The sequence below is a fragment of the Bos grunniens genome, chromosome 6 (genome assembly GCF_055505025.1).
Source record: "Bos grunniens cultivar Pamir isolate PY7600 chromosome 6, Bosgru_T2T1.0, whole genome shotgun sequence".
Lineage (NCBI taxonomy): Eukaryota > Metazoa > Chordata > Mammalia > Artiodactyla > Bovidae > Bos > Bos grunniens.
In genome coordinates, this window is record NC_141170.1 from 63,004,339 (window position 1) to 63,015,890 (window position 11,552).

Genomic DNA, 11,552 nt, shown 5'->3' on the forward strand with positions numbered 1-11,552 from the left:
TTCTAAGAAATTTTTAATAGGTGCATACTTGTACTGAAAATGTGGAAACAAGGTTGTAGCTGCAGTATTCTCATGCTTAAATCATGTTCTATTTTTTAGCATTGTAACTAAATTCTAATTGGAGAAAACCAACTTGCTTTTGGCCAGCATGCCTGTAAGACTGGTAAAAACAAAAACCGGGAGAAAGCAAATGAGAAACCCCCAAAGTCCCTGAAGAAGGTGGTGTACTTATGCAGTGGTCCGAGGCTCTGAGACTCTCGGAGAGCCGACCCCCAGGCTGACTCTGCAGACTCTGCCCTTGGCCTGAAAGCAGACTCTGGCGTCCCAGCATCTGTCACTTGGCATGGCAGGGCACACCACACACCACTAAACCCGGGGCTTTTTGGCATGGTGGACCGCAGTCAACTGTGTATAATTTAGAGCCCAAACTGAATGAGCCATTTTAGACTGCTGGTTATAGAACTGAGTGAAAAGATTTTTGCCTACAAGGCCATAGGATCCAATATCTGTGGAAGGTCTTTCTGAGTATGAATAGGTATCTTCCCTTTTTGAGTTATTTAATTGTTCACTGAGTTAAAAACAAAAAAATTCTTCCCGATTATATGGGTACTTTTTATACATACATGAAAATGTATTGCATTATGGAGAAGATCTGAATAAGCTGTTTGCCCTAGATGCTTAGAGAAACTAGTTAAACGTACTAAGAGGACACTTATAGTATCATTAGGTGGTAGATGGTGGGCAGGTGTTACCGCCCTAGCATAAGGCCACTTCTGCGTTTGACGTATATTCTGAAGAAATTTTGCTTCTCTTGCAGATATCTCCTGTGATGGAAGCAGAAGAGTTAACTAATGACATATTAGCAATAAAAAATATAATTCCAACAAAAGATGATATCTGGGCCACATTTGAAGTCATAGAAAATGAAGAGCTCGGTAAGTGGTTCTTATGCTAGGGATTTTTAAATTCCTTAGAGTGTGAAGAAACACTATTTTTCTGAAAAATCATTACTAACATTTTATGTTTTTATAAAGTTTCACATCCTGTTATGACTCCCCTTCTACTTCAGTGCATGAATTGATGTATGTTGGTGCTACTTGAGGTTGCCCTCCTATGATTTTATTATTAAAATAATTAGATTGTTTTATTGACTGTAAGTTTATAGTGTAAAATATTAGTTGTGTATGTTTCTGCCTCACGAAATAAGGCTTCATTTTTAAGAACAGGCAGTGTGATTTGTAACAATATTCTAAATGTCACCACCACCATCCAGCTTATTCCACGTTATTCCTGTATGCTGCTTATTTAACAAGGATACTGATTTAAAAGATTATTATTTTAAAAACTAATTTTGTTTTAAGCCTAGAAGGTTCCTTTTTAATTTTTTACTTTGTCATCTATCTTTAGTAGAGTGGATCAGATATTTTGTCATTTTTTTAAATCTCAGGTACAGAAGAATAAAGAGAGCTTTTAAAATGCGTTGACCACCCCAAGAATAATAAGCCTAACATTCTTATGACACCATTTGGTTTTAAAGACCTCTAGGGAAAAAAAAAAAAGATGCAGAATGTCTTTGTATCTTGACCATCTGTCTAGTTGATACCTGCTTAGGTCTTGGGACTCTTTCAAGTATAGATGTCAAACTGCCAAAAGTAAAATCTCTTGCCACCTGCAAGCTCAATACAAAAATTAAAATTGAACATTAAAAATACCTCATTGCATATTACTAAGAATCTTATAATCAGTGTTAGAATGAAATGGGATTATCAAATACTTTGTCTTTCATTATTCCATCTTGATATTTTTATTCCTTTATTCTTTTTATCATGCACTATTCTTTAAAAATGTAATTTTTTTTAAAACACTACTTTCCAATATTCATTGCCAGGATTCAGTGACAATGGTCCTTTGGTGTCAGTTCACACTGTCTTCCCCATAGTCAGGCTCAGTCTGGCCTCTCATAAAAGGTGTTTTGCCCAATGACTCCAGCAGCCCCCCACCTGCCAAGTCTAGTGGATTGCTTCTGGCTTTACTTTGCTTCTTCTCAGTGTAGCATTTATTGCTAATAACCATTCCCTTTTACTCAAAACACATTCACTCTGTTTTCATTGCTGCTTTGATTCTCTTCCTAGTGCTGGAATTGTTTTATCTCGTTTGTCAATTCTTCTTCATCTGTCTATCCCAAAATAGTGGGTTTCTGCTGCTGCTCTGATCTTTTTTACCATCTTTTCTCATTTTGCTTTCTTTAGAAGACAATCACCATAGAAGACAATCACCTCTATACCTTGTGCTTGACTAACACACAAGAAGATGTTGCCCAAGTGCGCCTTTATTCCTCCCCTTCTGGCCCCCTTGTTTACCTCCTTTAAAACCCAGACTAAGGGTTCCATCACACTTTGTCTTGTCGGTTTTGTTTGTTTGTTTTTCATGGTGCCTATCACATGGATTTATTTTTGTCTTTCTTGAGAGCTCTTTAGCGGGAACAAGGGACTCTGTTTCTATCTCTAGTACAGTTTTTATCTCTGACAACAGTGCCTAATAACAGTTGCTATACAATTAAACGGAGAAGGCAATGGCACCCCACTCCAGTACTCTTGCCTGGAAGGTCCCATGGATGGAGGAGCCTGGTGGGCTGCAGTCTGTGGGGTCGCTAAGAGTCAGACATGACTGAGCGACTTCACTTTCACTTTTCACTTTCATGCATTGGAGAATACAGTGGCAACCCACTCCAGTGTTCTTGCCTGGAAAATCCCAGGGACAGGGGAGCCTGGTGGGCTGCCGTCTATGGGGTCGCACGGAGTCCGACACGACTGAAGCGACTTAGCGGCAGCATACAATTAAAATCTTTTGCATAAGTGAAGCATAATTTTGTATTACTGTATAGTTCACTAGTGTTAAAGTCTTGACTTTGGTTGTTTAATTTCAAGAAGTGGGTAGGTTACCAGCTTTATTTGTGAGTAAAAGATAACTGTCAGTACTACTGCCTAAATTATCTTTGTAAATCACAAATAGGTTCATATTATTTTAAAATAATTTAAAACCTTTTCATTATTAGAGAAAAGACAGTCTCATCAATAAGTTGTACTGGAAAAACTGGACAGCCACATGTAAAAGAATCAAATTAGAACATTTTCTTACACTGTATACAAAAATAAATTTAAAATGGATTCAAGACTTAAATGTAAGACCTGAAGCCTTAACACTCCTAGAATGTAGGCAGAACACTCTTTGACATAAATTGTAGCAGTATCTTTTGGGTCTGTCTTCCAAGGCAATAGAAACAAAAGAAAAAATAAATAGTGCTGAAGAATTGATGCTTTTGAACTGTGGTGTTGGAGAAGACTCTTGAGAGTCCCTTGGACTTCAAGGAGATCCAACCAGTCCATCCTAAAGGAGATCAGTCCTGAGTGTTCATTGGAAGGACTGATGTTGAAGCTGAAACTCCAGTACTTCAGCCACCTGATGTGAAGAGCTAACTCATTTGAAAAGACCCTGATGCTGGGAAAGATTGAAGGCAGGAGGAGAAGGGCACGACAGAGGATGAGATGGTTGGACGGCATCACCGACTCAATGGACATGAGTTTGGGTAAACTCCGGGAGTTGCTGATGGACAGGGATATCTGGTGTGCTGCGGTCCACGTGGTCACAAAAAGTTGGACACGACTGAGCGACTGAACTGAATTAAACTTCATAGCTTGTATACAGCAAAGAAAACCATCAACAAAAATGAAAAGACTGCCTACAGAATGGGAGAAAGTATTTGCAAATCATACATCTGTTAAGAGGTTAATAGCCAAAATATCTAAATAACCCCTACAAATCAATAGCAAAAAAAAAAAAAAAAATCCACAAACAATTAAAAATGGGCAGAAGATCTGAATAGACATGTTTCCAAAGGAAACATGCAGATGGCTGACCAGTGCATGAAGAGATGCTCAGCATCACTAATCATCAGGGAAATGTATTGCTAAATCAAAACCACAGTGATATATCATCTCACAGTTGTCAAAATGGCTGTCATCAAAAAGTCTATAAATAGAAAATGTTGGTGAGGATGTGGAGAAAAAAAAGAACCTTCATATACTGTTGATTATGTAAATTGGTATAGGCACTATGGAAAACAGTGTGGAGGTTCCTCAAAAAAACTAAGAATAGAATTACTGTGTGATCTCGCAGTTCCACTCATGGGTGCATATCTGGAAAAGATAAAAATGTGATTTGAAAAGATACCTGCTGCCCAGTGTTGACAGTGGCATTGTTTACAAATATGCTTGTAGACGAGCAACCACTGGGAGATCTCAAAGGCCTCCTTAGCTCTTAGATAGCTGATGGTCTCCTCTATGCTTCTGTTGCTGTTGATTTTTTAGGAAGTCAACAGCAGAACAATGAATCATGGATTTGGGGTAGTCATCCTCTCCCTACCCTTGTTTCTCTCAAGGGTTGAGTTAAAGGATAGCCCCATCTCTCAGTTCTGGAGGTCTGTGCCTTTGGGCATTTGTTCTCCAAAATGAGAGGAATAATCCAAATGGGTGAAGATAGGAAGGAATTATATATATAGCTGGTATAGAGATTGCACTATATCTGGAAACACTCTTTTTAAATTTCTTCTGGGAAAATGAAGGGATGCTTATCCTGAAAATGACTAATTATCAACTTGCATGTGCCAATTAGTATATCACAAATGGTAACACTGGAGTCAGGTGTTGTTTTTTTTTTTTGGTTCCTTCTAATTAAAGAAAAGTTGATGAAACTATAAAAAGACTAGGAGACTTCAAGCTGTTTTGACTGGTAAATGTCCAGATATATAATCAAAGGAACACCCCATGTACATCAAGAAAGAGTACATCTGATGGAGTTAGGAATTCAAATTTGGCATGGTCTTAATGTTTGGTCAACCATTCAAGTTGAAATTTCCCAAAGAGAAAACTAAGATTATTTTCACTGCTTTTAGAGGAACACAGCTAAGAAAGCACCAAAGGGACCTGTGATTATGTTGACTTACTGGAGCAGATGGGACCTGTGGAGCCACCTGACCTTCTGAAATATTAAGAGCTTTATTTCTAGTAACATGCAGGGAAGATAAAGTGAAATGCAAAAAGAAGATAAAAGTGAAGGCATTGGTAGTCCATAAGACTGTGGTTGATAGGAAGAATGTCAGCAAGGAATTGGTGCTTTTTCTAATGTAAATATAAATACTCCAAGTAACCAAAGCAACCAAAAATAAATAAGTAAATGAATAAATAAGCAAGTGAACCAAAAGTGCTGGATTTTATTTTCACTGCCTGTAAACTTTAAAACCATAGTTCTCTACCTAGTCATTTCCAATGCCTCCTTTGTATAATAGATATTTTGTTTGTTCCCTTTATTATCTTGAGAGACTCTACTAGAGTGGGTAGCATTCCCTTCTCCAGGGGCTATTCCTGACCCAGGGATCAAAACCAGGGAGGGAGATTTTTTACCATCTGAGCCACCAGGGAAGCCCATGTAAGTGCTCTGACCTTCCTATATGATTGAAGATAATGAAAATAGATTCTTAAGTTTATAAATGGAATTTTCATAGATATGATAGCTACAAATTCAGACTGATATAAGCATGTCAATTTGTGACTCATGTATCATTAGCAGAATTGCCATTATTGGTGAAATGGTGTCTTAGTTTGTTTAGCCTGCTATAACAGAATTGGGATCTTCCCTGGTGGCTCAGACAGTAAAGTATCTGCCTACAATGTGGGTAGGCCTGGGTTTGATCCCTGGGTTGGGAAGATCCCCTGGAGAAGGAAATGGCAACCCACTCCAGTACTCTTGCCTGGAAAATCCCACAGGTGGAGGACACTGGCAGGCTACAGTCCATGGGGTCACAAAGAGTCGGATACGACTGAGAGACTTCACTTCACTTCACTTCACAACAGAATTACACAGGAGAAATTTATTTCTTACATTTCTGGAGGCTAGAAAGTCCAAGACCAGAGTGCCAGCAGACTTGTTGCTTGGTGAGGGGCTGCTTCTTGGATGACAGATGGCCATCTTTTCACTGAATCTTCACATGATGAAATGGAACTTTGTGGGATTCCTTTTATATAAGAGCATTAAGCCCATTGGGGCTTCCCTCATGGCTCACCAGTAAAGAATCTGCCTGCCAGTGCAGCAGACACGAGTTCAATCCCTGGGTCAGGAAGATGCCCTGGAGAAGAAAATGGCAACACATTCCAGTATTCTTGCCTGGGAAATCCCATGGACAAAGGAGGCTGGTGGGCTACAGTCCATGGGGTCACAGATTCAGACACAACTTAGCAACTAAACAACAACAAACCCATTTAGGGGGACTCCACCCTCATGATTTAATCACCTCCCAAAGCCCCTCCATCTAATACTGTCACATTGGGAATTACTTCAACCTGTGAACTGGGGGAGTGGGGAAACAGCCAAGCTACAGCAGGTGGTAAACAACTCTTAGCAAAATTCTGACAAAGCACAATTATTATTTTTTCTTTTTTTGCTTTTGTAGTACTCAAGATTCATGGAGAAAATACATCATGTTAAATCCATATAAAATATTTTGAGAATTTATATTAAGGCTAGTTAGATTCTAAGCTGTTAGTTTATAAGTAGGATTTCCTTCTAAATGAGTGTCTGAGACATTGGAAACTTGTGCTAGACAGAGAACAAGCCTTTCTTTGTCTCATCCTTTGAAAGATGCCAGGCATTCTTGACACACTGCCACCAGTGGGTCCTGGTGCCAGGACAAGCTGAAACCCACCTTGGGAGAGGGTATCATTTTTTACCATACTTCTGGTATTTCAATGCTTCACTTTAAGAATGAACCGGTATCCTACCAATGTAGCACTCTACCCCTTAGCTCCTTCTATGCTGAAAAAAGTTAACTGCTCAGGGGCCTCATTTAAGTGGGCTTCCTCACTGAGAGGCTCAAGTTGGTGAAGTAGCTACTTTCTACATAGCAGCATCATAACAAAATGTTCTCTTCCTGCTCGTATCTACCATGAGATGGAAGATCAGTTCATTTTTATTCAGAGTCTTTCTGGTCCTTCTCTTGATTGACAGGGTGCTGTCATCCTCTGAGAGACTTGCATGGCTCTAGATTTGACACTAAAATTTTAATTATTAAGGAAGTCTCTGGAAATCCTATGTCGTTACTGCCAGAAATTTAAGGATAACACCAATTGTTTCAGGTGGAAATGAATAGTTCTCTGTTTAATGAGGCCGGCCAGTTTTAATTCTACAGACAAGAATTTAAAATATTGAGAACATGACCTAGCTAGCTAAAGAACCACCTCCACACCCTGTTCTTAAATGATCACGCTGAATTTTCAGCAAAAAATTTAATGCTCTAGATAGTGTGAGTGGGTGCATGCTAAGTCACTACAGCCATGTCCCTCTCTTCATGACCCTGTAGACTGTAGCCCACCAGGTTCCTCTCTCCATGTGATTCTCCAGCCAAGAATACTGAAGTGGATTGCCATCCCCTCCTCCAGGGATAAACAGTGTACAAATCGGGTTTTTGTTTTTTTTCCCCTAGTAATACCCTAATGCCAGCTGACTTATGTAATTTATCGTGACAGATGGTTGTAAATGTAACTGTTAACAAAAACTTGTTTACTTGTAGGAATTTATATTCCAACAACATTTGATGACTCAGTCCATTTTTCCTGTCTCTTAACTCTTTTATAATTGTGTCATTTGACAGTCTAATAAGGATTTATCTTTTCATCCTATTTTTCAGCTCAATTTTTATGCAGGAACTTGGATCTTCAGGATTTTCATTCTCTTGAATTAATATTGATGTGAAAAACATACTTGGCTAATTTTTGCCAATCTATATTTGCTTCTCCCTCTGCTGTGATATATTTCAGTATAACTAAGAGTACCTTTGAGGTATCACTGTTGTATCTACTGGTAATAGTGACCCTCTTTAATACAAATGTTCTAATATTTGGAAGTCTCATTACAAATTCTTATAATAAAGGAGAGTAAGCTTTTATTTCAATCCAGGTAGTTTTGCAGTTAAGAAGAGCATTCCTACCTCCAAGCCAACTGCAGTATGATAAATTTCTTGACATAAAGGATGTTGAAACTATCTTATTTACTTACTGTCTTCTCACTAAGGATAGGAAAGTGAAGGAGAAAGTGTCAATTGGCATTGTTTTTCACTTTGCATATATTACCTTTTGTCCTCAGAAATATCTTGGTGAGTTGATACTTTTTCCCCAAAATTACATATGTGAAAATCATCATGGGGAGGTTTACATATCTGTACAAAATAAAACCAAATGTAATAGTTATGATTTGGAGCTTGGGGCTGTAAAGTCAGATAGATTTGAGAATCAAATCTCTGTTCCTCACTTGAATCAGCTGTTTGATTTTAGGCAAGTAGATGAATCTCTCTGATTCTTGGGTTCTTTAACATGTAATATAAATAATGATAATTTGTAATGAAAAGTGTTTTAAGAGTTGAAAACAGTAATTGATGTAAGGTAGCCAGTGCATAGTATGTTGATACATAGTTGGTATTCTAGAAATGGCAACTGTTAACAGGGTAAGTAGCATCCCAGAGTTTTCAAGTAGTGTCCCATGATTTTTGCCAAACCTTTTATAAATTTATTTTAAAAAACAGGATTAAAGTAGCACAAAAGATTTTCCCTGATTTTCAAAGAAGTATATATGTCTGCTGATCCATTTACAATTATTTACTGTTAATTTATGGATTACCATAGAAATTTGTAAGGTATTTTATTCCCCAAGTATTTATTATTGAACATCTATTATGTACTCAGCACTCTGCTTTGTGAAAGAGATATATTTATAAATAAGAAATAGGTTTGTCTCCAAGATGTATGACTTAGTTGCTCTATGTTTTGTTGTTGTTGTTGTTTGCAATCACCTCACAAAGCCTAGGCTTACACCAAGATGCACAGAATGCAGAACTGCATTTCACTGTACTGAATAGAAAGCAAAAAATCTAGTTATTTACACTGGAAGGAAAAAAACAAGTTCCAGAATGCTGTGCTAATAAAAGGGAGACCAGTACTAAAGAGAATGTGATACATTTGGTCTTTTTTATTACTTGTGAGTTTATGTATACATGGGTAATATACAAGTGTGATGCTGTTGACATAGACTTTGTTGTTGGCATTACTACTTTAACCAAAAACAAAAACCCTAGTAGGAGGTTATGAAAGAGTTGAGTTGACTTATAAAGGCTGTGGTGCCAGCAAACTTACATCAACATCTTCACGTTAGAGTTTATGTTCTTGCTATTTCAGTTATGCTGTTTTCAGTACACTATGAAAAGACTTGATTTTTTTCTCCCCCAGCATATGCTTCTGTTACAAGATTTTATTAAGTGATTAGCATATTTTGACCAGGCTCCCCAGGTGGCACTAGTGGGAAAGAAGCCACCTGCCAATGCAGGAGACTCGGGTTTGATCCCGAGGTTGGGAATAGGAAATGACAACTCACTCCATATTCTTGCCTGGAAAATCCATGGACAGAGGATCCTGGCTGGCTACAGTTCATGGGGTTGCAAAGAGTCAGACATGACCGAGCACGCATGCACACACACATGCATATTTTGATCAGCAAAAAACTTTGCTATGAAATTTGATTGTAATTCTAAAAACCTATGGGGTTTTTTGGTTAATTAACTCTATGTTAAGAACTTGTGATATATTTTAAAGTATGGTTGCATAAAACAGAATATATATGGATGAGTATTTATCAAGGAGAAATCGTAAAGATGTGACCAACTTTTTGCTTGTTAGCCTATTATATGAACTGTTAATGGATAATATTGCTGCATAATGTTTCTGATTGATATTTCCACTAATAGTTAAACTGGAATTAGTACTGTTTTATAAGGATTATATTCTGTTCTTTTTGAAGTTATACTTTATAATTTCATATAAGTTGATTATCAGCTATAAGTTGTTCACTAGTGTTGATCAGAAATTATGCTAGCCTTGTTGGGATAAACAAAGGATTTATACTTAGTACTGGGCCAATTACTAGTACTTTTACAAATATTTAATTGTGTGTGCAAACAGGCATTTTTCTATAAGCAAACTAGAATGTTATTTAAATTAAAAAGTAGAGTAATTCACTAATTTGTTTTATAGAAAGGTAGCTTTTTTCCTGAGATTTTTATATAAAGAATGCTATGCTCTGCTGTGCTTGGTCGCTCAGTTGTGACTGACTTTTTGCGACCCCATGTACTGTATGTAGCCTGCCAGGCTCCTCTGTCCATGGAAATTCTCCAGGCAAGAATACTTGAGTGGGTTGCCATGCCTTCCTCTAGGGGATCTTCCCAACCAGGGATCGAACCCAGGTCTCCCACATTGCAGGCAGATTCTTTACCGTCAGAGCCACCAGGGAAGCACATGAATACTGGAGCCCATAACCTGTCCCTTCTCCAGGGGATGTTCCCAACTCAGGAATCAAACCGGGGTCTCCTGCATTGCAGGCAGATTCTTTACCAGCTGAGCTATCAGGGAAGCCCCATCTAAAGAATAACACCTTATAGTTTACTAACAAACAGATGTCCCTGTACAGATTTATTTATACAGTGAATTTTATTACGTGATTAATGCTGTTCCAGGTATCCTGTATGTAGTCCTAGCACTATTCTTGTGTACTATAAGATACAGTCATGCTTGTAATGCACAGGGCTTTTTAAAAGGACGTTTTAAATTTTATAATCAAAAAAAGTTAAGATTTTTTTGGTAATTTATTTATTTTTTTTTTGCAGAACGTCCTCTTCACTACACAGAAAATGTGTTGGAACAGGTGCTTCGATGGAGTTCATTAGCTGAACCTGGCTCTGCTTATCTTGTAGTGAAGAGATTCTTAACCATTGACACAATTAAACACTATAATGGTAGGTGCTGCTATTTCACATTCCAACTATGATTGAAAATTCAAGTGGTTAAAGGACAATTATTATGGCACAGGTGTTACTTGAAAATGTAAAAAATGGGTAGCTAAATGCAGAATCTACTCACATGTTATTGCAGAATAGAAAGAAGAATATATAGACCAAGTGCCACGATCAGACTTTCCCGGTGGGTAGCACTGTGATATTAGGTGGTTATTTTGATGGTATCAAGGTAAAGATTCTGCAGGAATGATTCTTCTTTTTAAGTTTTTGTTTGTTTGTTTTATTGTCATGCTTGGGTGTTTTCCTAATTTTTGGATAGATGGTGAATCATCCTGAGTTATGTTTACATTTGAAAGTTCTCTGGGCATTCAAGAAGTACAAGCTCTGAGATTGTGTGCTTGTTAAAATCCTCACCTATTTTGCCATAATATTGGAAAACAAATATAAAAAAATACTTCTAATAATGATATTTGCTATCCAACTGGGAGAAGACATGTACACATGTAAGGTTAAGTCAGAAGTTAGCTAACATGGGGGAACTATGGAAGACACTCTCTGAACTTGTTTGACATCTCAGAAAACTTTCATTTTGAAACTTTGATTTTTCTGTTATGTTGACATTAGCTGACAGATTAGAAAGAGATTTCCTGCCACACAGTCTATA

General features: G+C 37.6%; 1 protein-coding gene across 9 annotated transcripts in view; it reads left to right on the forward strand.

The window, feature by feature from the left end:
• Positions 1-11,552, forward strand: part of ARAP2 (ArfGAP with RhoGAP domain, ankyrin repeat and PH domain 2) — a 585,721-nt gene that overhangs the window by 529,889 nt on the left and 44,280 nt on the right. For all 9 annotated transcript variants that reach the window (XM_086406188.1, XM_086406191.1, XM_086406190.1 and 6 more), the window contains 2 exons: positions 818-935; positions 10,760-10,888. In XM_086406188.1, coding sequence (XP_086262314.1) covers positions 818-935; positions 10,760-10,888 — 247 coding nt within the window. The remainder of the gene's footprint in view (positions 1-817; positions 936-10,759; positions 10,889-11,552) is intronic.